The 18,996-nt window shown below is 34.8% G+C and overlaps 1 protein-coding gene across 1 annotated transcript in view; it reads right to left on the bottom strand.

Moving 5' to 3' along the window:
• Nucleotides 1-1,534: 1,534 nt before the first annotated feature.
• The window catches only part of lifra (LIF receptor subunit alpha a), a 27,177-nt gene continuing 9,715 nt past the window's right edge, over nt 1,535-18,996 (bottom strand). Inside the window, exons 2-18 of the mRNA XM_058775527.1 lie at nt 16,422-16,555; nt 15,650-15,792; nt 14,124-14,277; nt 13,384-13,656; nt 12,327-12,456; nt 11,417-11,550; nt 11,147-11,292; nt 9,871-10,024; nt 9,553-9,617; nt 9,245-9,464; nt 8,305-8,487; nt 7,062-7,163; nt 5,847-5,996; nt 5,621-5,758; nt 5,317-5,413; nt 4,070-4,136; nt 1,535-3,952 (exon numbers count right to left, since the gene is read on the bottom strand). Of these exons, the coding sequence (XP_058631510.1) occupies nt 3,365-3,952; nt 4,070-4,136; nt 5,317-5,413; nt 5,621-5,758; nt 5,847-5,996; nt 7,062-7,163; nt 8,305-8,487; nt 9,245-9,464; nt 9,553-9,617; nt 9,871-10,024; nt 11,147-11,292; nt 11,417-11,550; nt 12,327-12,456; nt 13,384-13,656; nt 14,124-14,277; nt 15,650-15,792; nt 16,422-16,488 (2,811 nt within the window). The 5' untranslated portion in view covers nt 16,489-16,555 and the 3' untranslated portion in view covers nt 1,535-3,364. The remainder of the gene's footprint in view (nt 3,953-4,069; nt 4,137-5,316; nt 5,414-5,620; nt 5,759-5,846; nt 5,997-7,061; nt 7,164-8,304; nt 8,488-9,244; nt 9,465-9,552; nt 9,618-9,870; nt 10,025-11,146; nt 11,293-11,416; nt 11,551-12,326; nt 12,457-13,383; nt 13,657-14,123; nt 14,278-15,649; nt 15,793-16,421; nt 16,556-18,996) is intronic.

The following is an 18,996-nucleotide window of genomic DNA, read 5'->3' as shown; positions in this document are numbered from 1 at the left end:
GCAGTTACAAAAGCAATAATATACAACGCAATGTCCAAATGCAAAATAATCACAGAAAAACACACTGGATTTATTTTTCAGGATTTATTGTCTCTAATAATACAGACTGGTTGATATTCTGTTAGTGTATTAGCAATAGAAGCTCAGATGCCTGCATACATCTTGATTTTTTCTACACGTGTTTACACACTCATATAGTGCTATATGGAATTATTTCATATTCCTCATTCATAGCTCATCTCTTCCTCTCTCTGAACGCTGAATGTGGAATATGTCATGCATACAAAGGCAATAATATTATTGTAATATTAACTGGGTTGCAATATTACCATCTGATGATCTTCATGCTTAAGAGAAAAGCTTATTTACATCAGTGTTAACATATTTACATTAAAGCCTCATACATGTAGTGTGACATCCTACTGATATCTCATCTTAATTGGATACGGAAGTTGCTCAAATCTGATTTAGAAAAATGAAATGCCCTGCTCAGACGTTATATAGTAATAATAATAGTACATATACACACATATATATTATCTGTGTGTGTATCATATATAACAAAATCTGAATAATATATAATAATAATAATAATGACGATGATATAAAATCAGATTTGACCCACTTTTTTTTCCCTGTAATGAGACAGCCTATAACATTGGCTCATTTTCCATTTATACTCCTAATAACACGCTCATCTCGACTATAAAATCCAAATCTAAGGCTTTCAAAGCATATTCTTCAACAGTTAAAAAAACAAAAACATTGCATACACATTGACATTTGTGTATTATACATTCATAAAAGCGAATAAAAAAATAAACATTAGTAGGCTTCTTTAAAAGAAAAGACATATTAGTAACTAATTATTTCAACAAAATAAAATCTTTCACAGTAGTGTTTAAAGCTTAAGCAACAGTAGATGCTGACCTCTCTCATATTTCTTCACAATCTCATTCTTAATGTTCATCTAATGCCCTTTCAATCACACACCACATTAGGAGTTTAATGACTGCTATCTGATGCTCTTCAAAGTCAACATGAAATTGCATCGCGACCCATTTTACTTCCACACTGTGTTTCAGAGTGAAAAGAGATATTGAACGTGGCTTGATTTCATCCATCAAACATAGATTGGATGGTGCACAGTGGGAGTTTCATAGCTAGCAATCTAGCTGTTTACTTTCTTATTAAAATTGGAATAAAACATCACAACAGCACCAACAACGTGTATTAAAGAGATAGTTCACCCAAAAATGAAAATTGTGTCATCATTTACTCACCCTCAAGTAGTTCCAAACCTGTATGAATTTCTTTGTTCTGCCGAACACAAAGGAAGATATTTTGAAGAAAGTTTGTAACCAGGCTGTTTTGGGGCACCATTGACTTCCATAGTAGGAAAAAAAAAATACTATGGAAGTCAATGGTGCCCCAGAACTGCTGTTTCCCCACATTCTTCAGAATATCTTCCTTTGTGTTCAGCAGAACAAAGAAATTCATACAGGTTTGGAACTACTTGAGGGTGAGTAAATATGACAATACTCATTTTTGGGTGAACCATCCCTTTAAGAAAATAAACAGGGTCGCTTTTGATTTCATGTCGACTTTCATCATTCCTTCTCACTGTAGTGACAAGCGTCATGTTGTCCTGATGTGATGTATCTGTTGTTCTGACTGCTGCACAAGGTTTTGGAGGACTAGCGATATGCACAGTGCTCAGAAAAAAAGGCCTTCACAGTAACATTAGATACATAGCTCTCATATATCTATATGCTAGATTAATAAAGTCCAGTCTAAAGGAATAGCAGGTTCTTCTGACGTCAGTAAGGACAGTTAAAGTAATTTACCCTGTGGTCCATGTGGGCCTATAATCCAAGGAAACTGATCTGAAAGAAGGTGCTGTTCTTTGGGGTGGGGTGGGGGAGAAAAGATAAATAAAAAAATAACTAAGCTCCCGAGGCACTGTGGTCATTTTAAAACCATAACAATCTCTGGACACAAGACATATCATCATCCTAGACAGATGCATCTATGATTAGATACATAGCTGAGTTTATACTGGGAGTATTAAGTCCCATATTCATCAGGTGCGAAATAAACTAAAAGGTGCTTCACATGTTGTATGGATAATGCCAAATTCATTAAATGTCACTGACCTTTGGAAAGCAAAAAAAAAAAAAAAAAAAAAGAATCAGTCTTAGACCAACAGCAGAGATTTTTTGGAAAAATGTTGTAGAGAATAGGGCTGCACAATTAATCGGGGAAATTAATTGAAATGATCAAATTGAAAAGGCTGCTTGTCAACAAAACAGAAGCTTTAATGGTTTTCCACCAAAAGAAAAGCTTGATGGTTTAACTTTAAAAAAAAAAATTAAGAAATTTAGACAAATATTAGTACTGTAACAATTGTAAAATATGATATTATTTTTCTTAGTTTATTTTACAGTGAAATATTACAATAGTAATATTTGTTATTTTCTTAATATTTTAATAGTAGTAGTAGTAGTAGCATTAGTAATAATCCTTATAATTAAAATGAAACAAATATTATACTGCAATATAATTATTTTATTCCCAAAATCGTGCAGCCCTAGCAGAAAAGGTAAATTTTCTACAGGTTATGCTGACTAAGTGTCAAACACAAATCAAAAATACACACAACTAGCTAACTGCATCACATGATTAACAGTAACAGTGTGTTTACATGCATCTTACACAGATTAAAGTTGATAATGTAAGATCATGAAAACACTTCAACAGCTGGCAAACGGTTTAAGAAAAATCAGATGAATGTTTCTCCCATTTTCCTTTTGTTCTGTCAGCTTATTCAACGTGCGACTCGAGAAGTTGTTGCTTGAAGCTACATACAATTTTTTTTAAATCACCTGAAAGCAGTGCAGCTTTGAGAACAAGCCTTAAATGCACTGGTTTTGATCTTTTGAAATGCAAATGCTAATGTTTTACTGACAGAGAAATGTGTGCAAACCTGCTGAAGAAATTAGGACTAAAAAAAGCAGTGAAATGTTGCGCACAACATAATGCTGTAAGAATGAAAATTTACTGCGATCACTCCAATAACACTGCAAGAAAGAGGCACGAACACTATCGTATGACTAGAAGTGACGTTCCTAAGGCAAAACATCATACTGCTCCGAGCGAGCGAGAGTAGATATGACCAACTTTAGCTCTTCAGTAGTACTTCACCTGTCTGGTCAGTATCACAAATCCTTGAGAAACAGTAGTGATGTTGATTACGTAAATGTGAGCGATTTCCAGTAAGGGCACAAACCCTAAAATGAACCGAAAACATCCTCCTAAAGGTGAACGGCACAAACGAATGTGAAAAATAAAAGCTAGTGCGTTCTCAAGATTTTCCAGAGAGAAAATTGTGGAACCAGGTGTTTGAAGGCTGTGGTTTCTCTTCAGAGGATTCTGGGATGAGGAACTGGGATGATGTGACCGACGTAGGGCTGCCAAGCGAACCGCTAAAGTTTTCCGCCTCTGGAGAATCCATCTGCCAGGAACACTGGGGTTTGTAGCCTGTATTCAATGCATCATCTTGGAAGTCGTCCCCAAATTCGATTTGGGGCTCGGCCGGTGCTGCAACAGACTGCATTTGAGGCCTGTAACCTCCGCCACCGCACGCCCCCTGCGAGGAGGTGGGGCTCTGGATGCCTGCGTAGGTGATTTCAGTCTGCGTGGAGCCCACCGAGGCGGTCGAGGAGCCGGAGGAGTCTGAGACGTGGTTACTGTGTGAGCCATCACCGACCACCTGGTTGTAGTATCTCAGCAGGGCCGGTTCATCCGAGTCAGTGTCGACCTCGATGTTGTCGTTCTCAGACTCCTCCTCTTCCTCTGGGACCGGGAACAGACCTTCCTTAGTGAAATCCCACCCCGGACTCTCCACAATGTGGACCACACTGTGAGGAGAGGGCTTCACATCCAGAGGACCCTAAACGCAAACAACAGCAAAGCAATTTGAGGAATCATTTATGTTCGTAGCACTAAGCTGTTAGCAATAGTAACAGTGATTCCTGTCTTAGCAAACACTACTCAAGAAAGGTTTTACCCGTGGGGAGGACCAGTCTCCAGATACTTTAGGTCCAGGGATTTCAGGATAGAAAGCTTTCTTTACCCTGGAATTAGATAAATGAAACAAAACCATCAAGGCAAGGCATCAATAACCGATTTACATCAGTGTTGTTACATTGTATGTGTTGTATAACTAAAACAAAATGTTTTAAAATTTATTTTAATTGAAATGAACATTAAATTAAATGAAATATTAAAAACTTTAAGTTTCACTTTTTATTTCAACCTCATTTTTTTCAGTTTAAATTGAAGTACTAAAATGAATAAAACTAAAACTGAAATAAAAATGAATAAAAACTAAATAGACTAAAGCTAATAAAAACATTAAAATTAGTAAAATTAAAATGGAAAGTAATTATTCAAAATATGAAAATGCTATATTAATGATACTAAAAATAACACCGTGTCAGTAAGACTGAAAGAATACAGTCTGTTGTAAAACAAGTACTGTAGAGAGAAAAAAATAATTAATTTCAGTTAGCTGCCAACATTTCTAATTTTAAAAAGTAGTAGTTTTTGAAATACTAAAATTACTAAAATGAAAACTGACAAAATAGACAAAAAAACCCCTAAAACTCAAAAACACTTTAAAATAAAATAGACAATGCAAAATATAAAAATAAAAACTTAAATTTTAATAAACACTACATCAAGTTAATGATACTAAAATATCACTGACGTAAGTACACAGTTATAGTACACATACTATCTCAAGCTTCGATCAAAGATTTCCATCAAAATAACTTGATTTAGTGGATTTTTTAAAATTATTTAACTTGGAAAAATGCTATTAAAGCACAAGAGTCTCTCTTCTTCTAGCAGCAAAAGATAAAAACTTATTTAATTTCAGTTAGTTGCCAAGGTAACATTCCTAATTATAAAAGTTGAAGTACTAAAATTACTAAAACTGAACTAAAATTGAAAGACAAAAAAAGAAAGAAAAAAAAAAAAAAAAAAACTACCGAGGAAAAAAAATACAACAAAATTACTAAAACTTAAAATGACCAAAATATTAATAGAAACTCATTTAAATTTTAATAATCAATATATTAGTATATATTATTAAAATAACAATGGCTTGTGTTGATCAGTAAGGCAGAAACAATAGTCTGTTGTTGTAGCTCATACTGTAAGCCACTTAGGTTGAATTGATTTGATTTAGTGGGTTTTGGAAATTATTTAACTTAATGGAAATGCTATTAAAGCACATTAATAAAGTCCTACCACTCTCTCTTCTTGTAGCAGCAGATGCTGACGAGGATGAGACAGCAGAACATGATTCCCAACGGCACAAGAATGCCAATAAACAACATGATGGCAGCTGGATGAACACAGAAAAGCAGAAGTTTATATATAACTATATAATCCAATTTGTTATCTGCAATATCAAACAATCTGAAACAACACTAGTTGTTCTATTTAAAATAAAAAATAAAAAGAATGAAATCTATAAACGGGCGTTGACTTCAATATCAAATCAGCTACAGAACGATGATAGAATATTTGAAGAAATTTCATAATTTCTTACTGTCCATCTCCACTTTAATGGCCACAGTCGACCCCGCATCCTCCCCAGCTGAGGTGTAGGCCTTCACTACGAACTTAAACAAGCTCAGAGACAAACCCTTCACCCTGTACGACTGCACTTCAGGATCAGAGATATTAGCTAGAAACACAAACACATAATTATTTAAATATACAAAATAAGATTTACATAATTACTTTTTTTTGCAATATATCTGTTATATGCTTACCAATGAGATCCAGATGTGCAGCATTTGCCAGGTAGACGGTGTATCCGCGGATGAAACCTCTCTGGTGTTCCATTGCAGTGTCTTTCCAAGACAGCAGCACATCAGAGCCAGTCTGATTGGCCGACAGATCACTAACCGACTGTGAAGGAACTACAGAAGATCCAGCAAAAGAGAGATGCACAAAGAATAGATTCACATAAAAACAGTCAACAACAGACAAAATCTAGACTACGAGTCAACGAGTGCCATTAACAGCAGTGGTTTACGTCATCTGACATCATGAAATCAAAATTGACTTTTGTGGCTTTGTCTGCCAGCTTTGAGGCCATTGATATGTGAGTGTATATAGTGTATAAGTTGACAAAATAAACATTGCAGATGCTGTATAAGCATGCTCAGGGTACATACTAATGAGTAAAATAAAATGCTGCCTGAAATTAAATGCCCACTCCTCAGCTATAAATATCTAAATATTTAATAGTAGTACTAGTAACTAGCATAGTAAAAGTATAGTAGTAGTAGTAGTAATAATAATAATAATAATAATAATAATAATAATTATAACAATAGTACTGTCATCAGTGAATGCTCTCCTTTACCATCCATCATGCGGATGTTTGTTTCATTCATAGTGTCCTTTTTTTTTTTGTTCATCCACATGTCAAGTGTGGTTTTGCCAGGCTGTACAATAAACTATATGGCATTAGTAATATTTCTTATTTTGTTTAATATTTCGGTAGTAATAATAACAACAATAATAATAATAATAATAATAGCAATAATAGTTATTACTATTAATAATAATAATTTGATAATTATTGTAATAAGTATTATTATTATTGCTGCTGTTATCATATTGCTATATAATTATAAACTATTTGTTTCAAATCATGCAGCCCTACAAACAAGCACACAAAACCTGGATTAAAAAAAAAAAAAAAAAAGGGAATTAAAATCACAATTGTACTTTTTAAATCATAAATTTATGATTGGATAAAATTGGTGGATTAACTTTTCCAGTAAATGCATGAATATATTATTCACATAAGCAACGGCATGTGTTTTACAGAAAGCTACCATTCATTTGCCACTGCAACAAGTTTAATGGTTTGCTAATATTTTTGTCCTGTTGACAAGTGACCTGTAAGCAGAGAAATGTTGTGGAATTGTGTGTGAAAGTGCCTTATGAGCGGTGAACAGCAAAGGTTCTCTTACCCATTTCCTGCGAGTATCCCTGCCATCTCTGCAGCAGCGTAGGAGCGCCGGTAGAGAGGGAGTACACGGATACGGTGTACCTCACTCCTGCCACCAGAGAGTCTGAAATCAACAGAGACTAATAATCAGTGAAGCGCACAGAGAAAACATGCAGTCGTGATGCAATCAAAGCATGAAGAAATGCTAAATCCGTCTATCTGCGGTGTAAAGTAATCCAGAAATTATGTGGACACTTAAGTCACACATTTTAAAAATGAATACCATTGCATCAGATGACAAAATAATAAAACAACTGCCACTTATTTTAAAGAAAGCACAAGAACTGACCATTAAAAAAAATCATCAAAACACCCGCCAATTCAATAACAGTGAAGTGAAGATGATGAATAATGCCATTCAGGTATTAAGTGTCCAAATACTTTTAAGTGTCACTGTATTCTAGGGCTGCCCTCGACTAAAGATTTTTCTGGTCGACTAGTAGTCGTTCATTTGAAGCATTAGTTGATTAAACGCATGTTTATTAACCATTTAAATCATAATAATGCACCTTTAATTGCCTTCATTGACTAATAAACGCAAAAAGCGCACGCATAAAGCTTGCCACAGCACACCGGCAGAAGTAATAATTACGAATGTGTCACAGAAAAACAGTAAGGAGGCTGCATTAGCATTTTAAAAATTCATTGATAAATTAGTCTAGTACTTTCTTTGTTCCTGGTTTAAGAGATGAACTCGGAGACACTGACTCGTCATCTCCGCAGTAGTGATGCACTTGTATGCATGTTTCATACGGATTACATAATCGGAGAATATTTGTCTTCCATTTGAATTGGTTTATTTGAAAGTAGACATTTTCACTCTCTAATCTCATCCGTCATGCAGTGAGTGCGCTACTCGGCTTCAACACTCTGCACAAACACTTGAATTACGCACATTTCTCTAGGTTAACATTAGATTGAGAGGCCATGTAAAGTTGCTGCTACTTACATATTTCAGATGATAAGCCATATTTGAGGTCGATGATAGGAGAAAATTTGGATGTCTTGCCTGATGTACTATCATATAGAGCAGCCGTTAAAGATCTGCGTGACTTCGTCAATGTGGATTTTTTTTTTTTTTTTTTTTTCTGCGACTAATAAAATTTTGGTCGACTAACGGTTAGTCGACTATTAGGGGGCAGCCCTACTGTATTCACTAAAATAATTAAATTAATTTATTTAATATGTTAATTTAAAAGACTCACCTGAGTTCACTGAGAAGCTGCTGTCTGATTCTGGAACTTTCTTCCAGTCAACGGGGCACAGTCCACTGCAGCCGGTCGGCACCCACTCCACAGCGTACCCGCTGCTCGCATTGGCATTAGGCTGCCAGGAGAGGTGAAAGGATCCATTTATGGCGAGCAGCTCAGACACAGACAGCTGGGAATCTACAGGAAAGAAGATCACATAGACAACGCATGGAGTTTAACACTAGTCTGAATTAGCTGCCTTGTTGTATATTACAGCCATCAATGTATTAAAACAGTTAACTGCAATATATAGCAACTAGTGCAAAAGTTCCACTAAAAAAAAAACTTTATAAACTAAAAATATTAATAACTTCATTAAGTTATTTTAGTTTAATTAGTTTATTTATATTTCGAGTGAGTGTGTCCCAGCACTGGGGTTGCACGAGTTAGTGCACTCTCAGGGCTGGGTTGCGGCAGGAAGGGCATCCGGCGTAAAACATGATCAGTGCCAAATCAGTTTTGCGGATCACTCCGCTGTGGCGACCCCTGATAAAGGGAGCAAGCCGAAGTAAGAGAGACAGTTTATTTATATTTCATTTATACATAGCCATTAAAAAGGCCCTTCTTGGATTATTTTTAGTCATTTTTTCTATTAAATCTACTGATAAATGGTGAAATACATGGTGAAATTTTTTTTAAATAAATGGGTTCTTAATAATAATAATAATAATAATAATTATTATTATTTTTTAATATTATTGTATATACTGTATGTAAGTATAATAAATACATTAAAACTGGTTATAAGTATATTAGCATCTAGATATATTTATATAAAGTTTATAAAATCTTTCAACTTTATATAATAAAATATAATATATAAAACCATCAAATACGATGCACGAAACAAGAATTTAATAGCCTAGCAGCTGAAGAATGAAATGGCTCCCTGTACCTGCTCTGTATGCTGGTGTGGTCACAGTGGAAGGCTGAGAGAGACCAGCTGGGTTTCGCGCTGCCACGGCAACGGTGATGTCACTGCTGTTGTTAAGGATGATGGGATAGCTGAAGTTCCCAGGAGGAAGAAAAACCCGTGTCCACCCGTCTTCCTCCGCTGAGTTCTGAGAAACCTCGTAGCCGATTAATGCACCGTGACTTTTTCTCAAAGACAGAGGCTGAATGAAAAGAGGCACATGGCACAATGTTACTCAGTTTTATGGCATCAGTCAGATTTCATGACGGCAAACGTAAAGCTGTTCTTACTTTCCAAAAAACACGTCTTGTGTTACTGCTGTCCATCCAGATCCAGACATCAAGAGCATCAGGACCTGAAAATAAACTTTGTTATAGATCTGCATAACGCTAATATATAATAAACATAAAAATAAGAACAAATGATGTAGAAAAGCAAGCTATGAAAGACATGAGCTTAGTGTATTTGAGTTTTTGCACTGACCACTAGGCCACAGTTTAAAATTAAACTGCAAATATCTAAGCTGTTGTATGTGGTGAAGTAACAGACAAAGTAGACTGACTAATTTTGATTTATTTAATTTTCTGTAAGTTATTTTAACTACTCACGGTCCATTTTAGTGTGGATCCTGTAGGGGGCGCTCTCATCCCCCCACTTCCAGAAACTGTGCTTAGAGCCGCAGCGCAAAGTCACAGTGTAGTCCAGATCTGGCCACAAACCCTCCAGCTCCACAGAAGATAAACCAGGACTACTGTAGTTACGCTACAGACAGAGACAGAAACATCAGCTGATCGCCTTACAGCAGCCATTTTTAAATATTATATTTTATAAGTGTTATATTATAAGTGTTTTCCCACATGCAACAGGTTAAATGAAAATTTGATGGGTTAAACTGATTTTTGAATGCAGTTACAAAACATCACTGCCAAGATGGCTTGAGGAGTTTGAAACGTGCGTTAAAAAAAACAAACAAAAAAGAACGGGGAAAACATTTATTGCAATAAAAGGAAAAGGAAAAATAAAATCTATCTATCTATATTTTAATGCCATATCAGCAATGGCTTTGAAAACAGAAATATTTAAATGAATTGTAGACAAGCATTTAATAATATTAATTTACAAACAAACAAACAAACTTCAATTACTTAAAATCTTTTAATTTGATATTAGATTAAAAAAATACTTTCCCAGGAGAAACTAAAAAATAATAATAATTCATGTATTTTGAAAAATATATTGAGAGCAAGCATGAATAATGTTGAGCCCTATGAAATCAGTTTTATTTATTTCCATTTAAATTTTTCTTGACTCCATCGTAATGGTTAAAATACATTTTTAGCAATCAAAAAGCATAATTAATTGAAATCAGAAAACTTTAAATTTAGCAACAATTTATAAAAAATAAAAATGACATCTTCAGGGCCCTATTAAAACATGTTATTTCTTCTCATATTCAGTTTATTTATATATCTATTTAAAAAAAAATCTAATTCTCCGTTTTAATTATTCAAATTAATTTTTCAATTAGCCAAAAAATAGTTTTACGTAAAGAACAGAAATTTAAGTCATTATTCAAATGCATGTGCACAATTGGGACAGAGGGAAATTTTCAGCGAATGAATAAAATTTACAAAGCTATTGTATTACTTTAGGCAACTTTCATGGTGCTTTTATTGAACTTCTTGAGAATCATGCATTTTGTCACAATCACTTAAAATCCTTAAGATCTTGGCATACAAGCCATTTTCTGTTGTTTTTTTACTTGAGTAAATGTCAGTAAATGATGTTAGAAGTTTCATTTTTGGGTGAACTAACCCTTTAACTCCAAGACCACACCAAAAACAAACAGGGTTCTGGGAGCTGAAAGCTGAGCAGCGAACTTACTGTGCTGGAAAGTTCATGGGCGAAGAGCTGCAGCTGGCAGACCATCTCTAGCTTTTTATACGCCGCCACAGACCAGCTCCACCGCAGTGTGGCGCTCCACGCCTTGACTTCAACCGCTGTCACATTCACTGGAGCCAACAGATGTACTGGAAGAGAGACAAAAACCATCGCAAGAGTTCACAATCATGAGAATATTAAGGCACTCGCTCTGACTCTATTTATAACGTAGATATACTCATTGAAATGGAACATGTATTGAAAATGCGGTACCGCGGTCAGTGAGTTGGGCCGAGTCGGTGAGCTGGACTGTTTCAAGAGGATTTCGAGCCAACAGACTCCAGCTCTCCTCCCAGACCTTCGAGCTACACCACCATGTCTTCCTTTCATTAGCCTCCAAACAGTCCCTGTGGATAGAAATATGCCTTATAAAATCATATTCATTATTTAATCATATTCAGACGTTCATTAATTCAGACAAGAAATGGTGAGATACTTATATTAAAACATTAATGGGATTCTTGGATTACATATATATGACACAAGTTAAGCAGCATAACTGTTTTCAATATGCAGCAAATCAAGCATATTAGAATGATTGCTGAAGGATCATGTGGAGTAATGACTGCTAAAAATTCAACAACTTTGCATCACAGGAATAAATTACATTTCAAAATATATTCAAATAGAAAATAGTTATTTGACACTGTAATATTTCACTGTTTTACTGTATTTTTGATCAAATAAATGCAGCCTTGGTGAGCATAAGAAACTTTTTAAAATATATATATTTTTAAAATCGTAATTATTCCATACTGTATGTACATATATTAGTATTAATTGTTATAATAATAAATAATTATTAAATATCAAATTTTAACTTCTCCATAAATCACAATAGTTAATAACTTAATTGTTTCTATTTTATATAAAAAAATATATACATTCAAAATGATATTGACAATCTCACCAGAAGAAATGGCATAATAATTTTATTAGAACATTAATGGAATTCTTGGATTAGCAGTAAAAATATACATTGCATTACACAAGTATCCTTTTCCATCTCATTTAATGTGGTTTGCTGTTTGGGGATCTTTTTATGTACCGAGGACATTACGGTACCAAGAGCCAAATGGGATAGTGTGTGCGGTCAGTGGTTCTTGTGTAGTGTGTTTCTTGCCTTCCATTAAGGGTGTATTTAGTGCGGCTGCGCTTCGTTCTCAAGTGAGTGTCTCGTCCTTTCTTCCAAGAACATTCTGCGGATGCCAGGTCCCTCGTCTCGCAGACCAAGCCCTCATCGCCCGGCGGATCTACAGCAATTACATACAACAAAGCCACATGCAAGTCGTTTTTTAACACTGCACAGCAATCATCTAGTGCCAGTCATTATGCTAAAAATGAACACTCAAATTTTCCTGCTTTCTGACGTTGTATGTGCATTTCACAGTGCTGGATTGAAGTTTATAGAGCTTATATATCATAATACTTTAGCAAACTGCTTATGAAAATAAACACCTAGTAGGAAAACTATAGCCACTTTCATTCATAATGCCTTTTTCATAAACTGTAAACAGGACCCAATGTTTGGACTCAATTTGGGAAAAAAAGAAATACAATATAAAAATTATATATACAATTATTTAAAAAAATATTATTTTGTCACTTTTGATTAAAAAAAAGCAGAATAAAAGCATTAATTTTAATATGTATATATATTTATTACTTTTTAATCAAAAGTGACAGTAAAGACATTTGTAATGTCACAAATGGCTTCTATTTCAAATAAATGCTGTTTGAAAATTCTTTTTAATTTTTTAAATCAAAGAATCCTGAAAAAATGTACTCAAGTAAATGTTTTGTAAGTTTTAAGCAGCAACTGTTTTCAACATTAATAATTTCTTTCTTTTTTTTTTAGAACCAAATTGGCATCTTAGAATTATTTCTGCAGGATCATGTGACATTCAAGACTGGAGTAATGATGCTGAAAATTCAGTTTCGCATCACAGGAATACATGACACTTTTTTGATCAAATAAACGCGGCCTTGGCAAACATTTTAGAAAGATTTTTAAAAAGTCTTACCAACCCTATACTTTTGAATGGTAGAGTATGTAAATTAATTATGATGTATGATATAATGATAATGTATGATATAAATGATCTGAAATATATTTATGATATAAATATGATATAAATTTCTTTATATTATAGTATTCTATATATTAGAATTAAACTCACAGCCTACAAACACCACAGCTCCTGTGAGGGTCGACCTTTGGGAAGAGCAGATCACGTTGGTGCCCGTGTTGCCCGATGCTGGCTGGTTGGTTACTGTGATGGCATACGTTCTTCTGCTCAGTCGTGTGGCGCTCATCTCCTGACGCCTGTAAATCATGTCTTTGAAATCTTCCTTCTCCTTAACAATGCAGCAGAAGGTCATGTTACTGCCCACAGGAACCACTTTATCTTGGGGAAACATGTAAGACTCAGACTTCTCAGGAATATCTGACCCTAGAGACAAAAGGATGAGATTTCATAAGTTTGGCATACGGTTTAAATAACGACTTTACAGAGGAAATGTTTTCTAGTGCATCCAAAGAAACAGATTATGTCCTTCCCAAGTATAGTTTTCAAAACAAGAGCTCCAAACGTAAAAAGAAAACTATATGGTACAAAATTAGATCACTGCCATTATAATCAACGGATGTGTCTGCATTTAACGGCCAGCTCCTATTTTTATCACACAGCACAGCTACTTCAGCGACTTTAGTTTCCCGGTCTGTTTGAAGTAAAGGGTTTTAAATACCATATCAATGAATTAATTAACAAATAAAACTCACAGCATAAATTTAAATAACTTCTTGCTTTGCATGCTAAAATAAGTTCCAAAAACAAGGGCCAAAAAGTGCTATGTTTGTTAGTGGGCTGGTTTTGAGAAAGCTTTCAGGACCAGCACCATTTTGAAGTGTTTTTAGTACCTGGAATGGTCTGAAGGGGGCTCCACTGGCCGACCGACTGCTGGTTTCGTGCTCTGATGCGCACAGAATGAGAAGTGCACTCCAAGGGTAAGGGTGAGTGCCAGGTCCAACTATGCAGTCCTGTTACAGCATCTGCTTTAACTGCCACTGTCTCCTACAAATTAAAAAAGAAAATTTACATAAATATAAAAATGACAAAAAATTACATAAATATGCATTTTGCAGATGATTTTATCCAGTTCATGCATACCCTGGAAATCAAACTCACGGCTTTGGTGTTGCTAACGTCATGCTCTACATTTTGAAAACCAAAAAGCTGAATCGATCCTTAACATCTTAAAGTTAGCATTCGCAACCCAATTTACTTGCATATCAATATTTAGTGACAAGTGTAGGTCGATAGATAGTTTTGTGTTTTGTCTTTTGGTCCAATTTTCAAATATTTTATGGATTCAAATCAAAGTTTGTAATGTGATTCACCTCATTGCTGGTTGGTTTGGTTCATGGCTTATAACTTTTAAACTAAGACACTTTTAAAAAAAGTACTAAAAATACTCCCAGGCAGCTGAAAAAGTGGACAGGCACTTTGCAACTTTTGCAATCTTTGGAGTCGGAGTTGAACGCAAGTTTGCAGGAGATTGTGGACAATCTGCTCCTTTACATTTTTGAGGCGGCTTTTTGACCAGGATGTGGAGACTGAAAGTCAAATTCGCTCTTTTTTTTAAAAATTGTTATTAGCTATTATCACCGGAAACTGTACGTGTTAACTATTGGAGATATATTTTAAAAAGGTCACATTAACTAAAACAACAGCTCAAAACTATGACTAAACAGCTTGATTTGAGGTATTGGTTCACATTATTTTCCTGCCAGCCTAGATGAAAAGTCGGTTCAAAAGCGGAGCAAGTTATTTCTTTTTAATTAAAGATTTGGAATAACATGAACTTATGAATTGTAAATAAATACATATTGATTTCATGATGACTTATGAATATTCTGCATCAAATACATCTTAGATGTATCAAGCATCTGTGGCATGTTGTCGATTACCACAGGAAGTCATTTCGACTCGTCCCTCAGTTAAAAGGGAGCAGTAATGCAATTACAATAAAAAGCTAGCAGACATTATTTTCTGTGGTAATCAACATGCTGTCGACAGAATTGCATTTAACCCTGACGATTCCTTTAAGGGTTGAGATGCAATAATAAATCATCCCGATAAAAAAGATTTAGCAATATGGAAAAACAAACATTGACCAAGTGTACGTCTGAGCTCTTTAAATCACAGTTGGTGACTTGTATGAGACATGAAAACATTGAGCGGAAAAACTGGTTCCAGAGTATTTGCACTTAATCTCTTGTTATTGAACTGAAGGTGGAACCGTTTTGCAATAGGATGTTCTGAAAGGATTCCCAGCAGTGTTCAGTGCTTTATGGCACACATCCAAATGTATGTTCAACACCAGCTAACTGCAACAACAGATTAACAGTTGAAATAACAAATGCAGGGATGTAAGAGCGCTTACATTTAGCACCACATTCATGAGCTCGGTGTGGAAAATCTCAAGGTCAAAAAGCGATGAGTCACTCTGCCATGTCAAAGACAGAGTCTGTGCAGGTAAATCAGGATTTAGGGTTAAACCACGAGGCACAGGAAGTTCACCCACACCTGTAACATTACAAAGAGGGAGAAGAGGCATGAACATGTTAAATACTGCCATATACTTATAATGAATCAAACCAGCTGTACAATGTGATTATTCTATCCACTACGATTGTTGGTGGTCAGATGATGCAAAGACAGCTCCTTACAGCAAATACAACACTATTCAAACGTTTGGGGTTAGTAAGATCATTTTTTTGAAGAAATTAATACTTTTATTCAGCAAGGACACATTAAATTAATCAAAAGTCTATGATCATATAAACGATTTTTATTTTAAAACAATAAGAAGGTTCATGTGACACTGAAGACTGGAGTAATGATGCTGAAAATTCAGCTTTGCATCACAGGAATAAATTAGGCCTCCATTTTAAAATATATTAAAATAGGAAACAGTTATTTTAAACTGCACTTATTTCAAAAACATAAAAAAAAAAATAAAATCTCACCAATTCCAAACTTTTGAATGGAATAAAATGTATCAATAGATTTAATTGTGGGTGTTAAAACCACACCATCAACAAAATTAAAACCGAGTTACGAAACGTTTCATTAATGTCACATAATCCAAGTTAAATCTGGAGTGACTAAGCAGAATTCTCAAAAACGTCTTGATCAATCTTGATGACACTCACCATTCTGTCCGAGGGAGCGTTTGACCCCGAGGCTCAGCAACAGAGCCAGAGTCACCCAGCCCTGCATACTGACCAAACTGGAACCGCTTACAGGAAAAGCAGAATACACGAGATCTGGAGAACAGAACTCACACCTACAACAAATAAAAAAAACATGAGATTAAAGATGTAAATCAGATTTACGTACCTTCTTATATTTTGTTAAAATGATGTGTTCAGGAGAGTTAAATATAATCTAGAAACAAAAATCAATAACAGCTTGCAATTGTGATAATGAATTTGCATATACTGATGAAACTCAATTTGTCTTTATCACTAAACATTTTGAATGACACAAACGTTTAGCGTGCATCTCACAAAACATGCTGGGGACAAATTTCACTCCAAAGCTCAAAGAAATATAAACAGGAAATTACTGCATAAAGACAACAAAGCCTGTTTTTAGGACCATTCTGTTTTTAAGGACCATTAACACATTTTCCCATCCAAATTCTCAATATTTCACTGATATGATGTAATACAATGTCATATATGGTTTTATCTTAAAAGGTGCAGTAAGCAGTTTCTGAGAAACACTTTGCATACAGTTAATGCCTAAGATTTCAATATCTCTGGAACTGAACCATATCCACCTTATTTTTCTCATAAGAGCAGGCATGGCCATTTGCAAATTTTATGGCTTCCGGCATCATCCATGTCCAGCTATTTTTAGCTGTACAAAACAGCTTGTTTTGCTTCTTGACATTGCAAATTAGTGTGTCTACCATATTATTTTACTGTATTATCTTAATGAATTCCACTATAGTGGCTAATGAACCATAAGTCTCGCCTATAGGTAGATAGGACCTTAAAAATAAGGATACCAAAAAAAAAAAAGTTTGGTAAAAACTTAATCCAACAGGATATTAAGTTGACCTCAAATGAGAGCCATGCAAATTTTCGTGAAAAAAAAAAAAAAAACCCTGCTTTTTCCCATTTTTGAACTGTCACCATATAATACAAAAAAGATTAAGTCAACAGAATTTACTAAAAGACCTACCAATTTCAGTGTAAAAAAAATGATGCTGCCATCCTTCTAAAGTCATTTTTATCTTCAAATCTCAGGTGAGATTGTCATTTTGAACCTTTTGAATTTTGACATTTAATACTTGGAATGTTTTCCTTTAGAAAAAAAATATTAACAAAATCAAACATTTGAGCTGGGGAAGTTTCAGAAATTTGGTTCATCTGACACGCAAGGCCTTGCTTGCCTGATTGTAAAAAAAATTTTCCCAGTTATTTTCCTTGACGTTTTCCTCTTTAGTAATGTCTCCTCTTTCTACAAATGCCTCTATACAAATCTCCCGCTTGCTCACTTGCTCACTTGAGTGTAAACGCCCCTGCAAAATTGTCTTTTTAGTTGTTGATTTATGAGTTGTCATCACACAATCATCAACAGTGCTTCTCACAAATCGCTTACTGCACCTTACTTACCGCTAACACTGGTATCCTATTATTCCCTGAAAAAACTGAATTTCCAGGCCTCACCTGTTTTTTTCAACCATAAATCAGAAACAAAACACCTACAGTAACTGAGATTTATATTATGACATGCTCTTACACTGACTGTAAAATTATACTGGTATTCCGGGGACAGGCATTAAGATTTAGATCCTACCCGTCTAACTGTCAACAATTTTATTTAAACAGAGAATTATCTAAGTTAATGCCAGTAAAGAATGGAGTGCCGCAAGGATCTGTCTTAGGCCCTTTGTTATTTTCAACATACAAGCGTCCCCTTAGAAATATTATTAGAAAGACATGGGATTAGTTAGCATTGTTATGCAGATAATATTTAGTTGTATATTTCATCAAGACCAGACGAAATCTCTACATTATTTAAGTTAACAGAATGGGTTAAGGATATAAATGATTGGATGACAATTTTTTTATATTAAATTTGGATAAGACAGAGATATTACTGGACCAAAAACCTGTACACAGAAGCTCTTAGAAATCAATTTACAACTAGAAGTAGGCTAGCCTATGTACTGTTACTTCTTCCTCTACAGTCAAAGACCAGGGGCCGGTTGCATAAACTGTTTAAACTAGTCTTAAAAAGTTAGTCACCTAATTTTTTTTCTTCAAGACTGGTCATAACGTTTTTAATTCAGTTATGAAAAGGTAGATTGGTCTTTATTTGTATTGGAAAAGTAAGACTGATTGCCCCTTGGCAACTGCTAGTTGGTCAAACTAGTTCTTAAGACACAGTCTTAACATGGTGGCTAAGTTTATGCAACTGGCCCCTGGGTGTTTTTTTTATTCAACCACATGGTTTTTGAAAATCATAAATTTACATGTTACAAAAACAGGCTTGCTCCATCTTAGAAACATTGCCAAGCTATGGAACATGTTATCTGTTTCTAATGCAGAACAGCTAGTTCATGACCTCTAGGCTGGATTATTGTAATGCACTACTAGATGGCTGTCCTGCATCCTCAATAAACAAGCTACAGTTAGTCTAGGTCAAGAAAATATGATCATATCACCTCAATGTTATCATCTCTAGATTGGATAAGCTCTGCATTGACTACAA

The sequence above is a fragment of the Onychostoma macrolepis genome, chromosome 05, assembly GCF_012432095.1.
Source record: "Onychostoma macrolepis isolate SWU-2019 chromosome 05, ASM1243209v1, whole genome shotgun sequence".
Classification (NCBI taxonomy): domain Eukaryota; kingdom Metazoa; phylum Chordata; class Actinopteri; order Cypriniformes; family Cyprinidae; genus Onychostoma; species Onychostoma macrolepis.
This window is presented reverse-complemented; position numbering and strand designations above follow the sequence as displayed.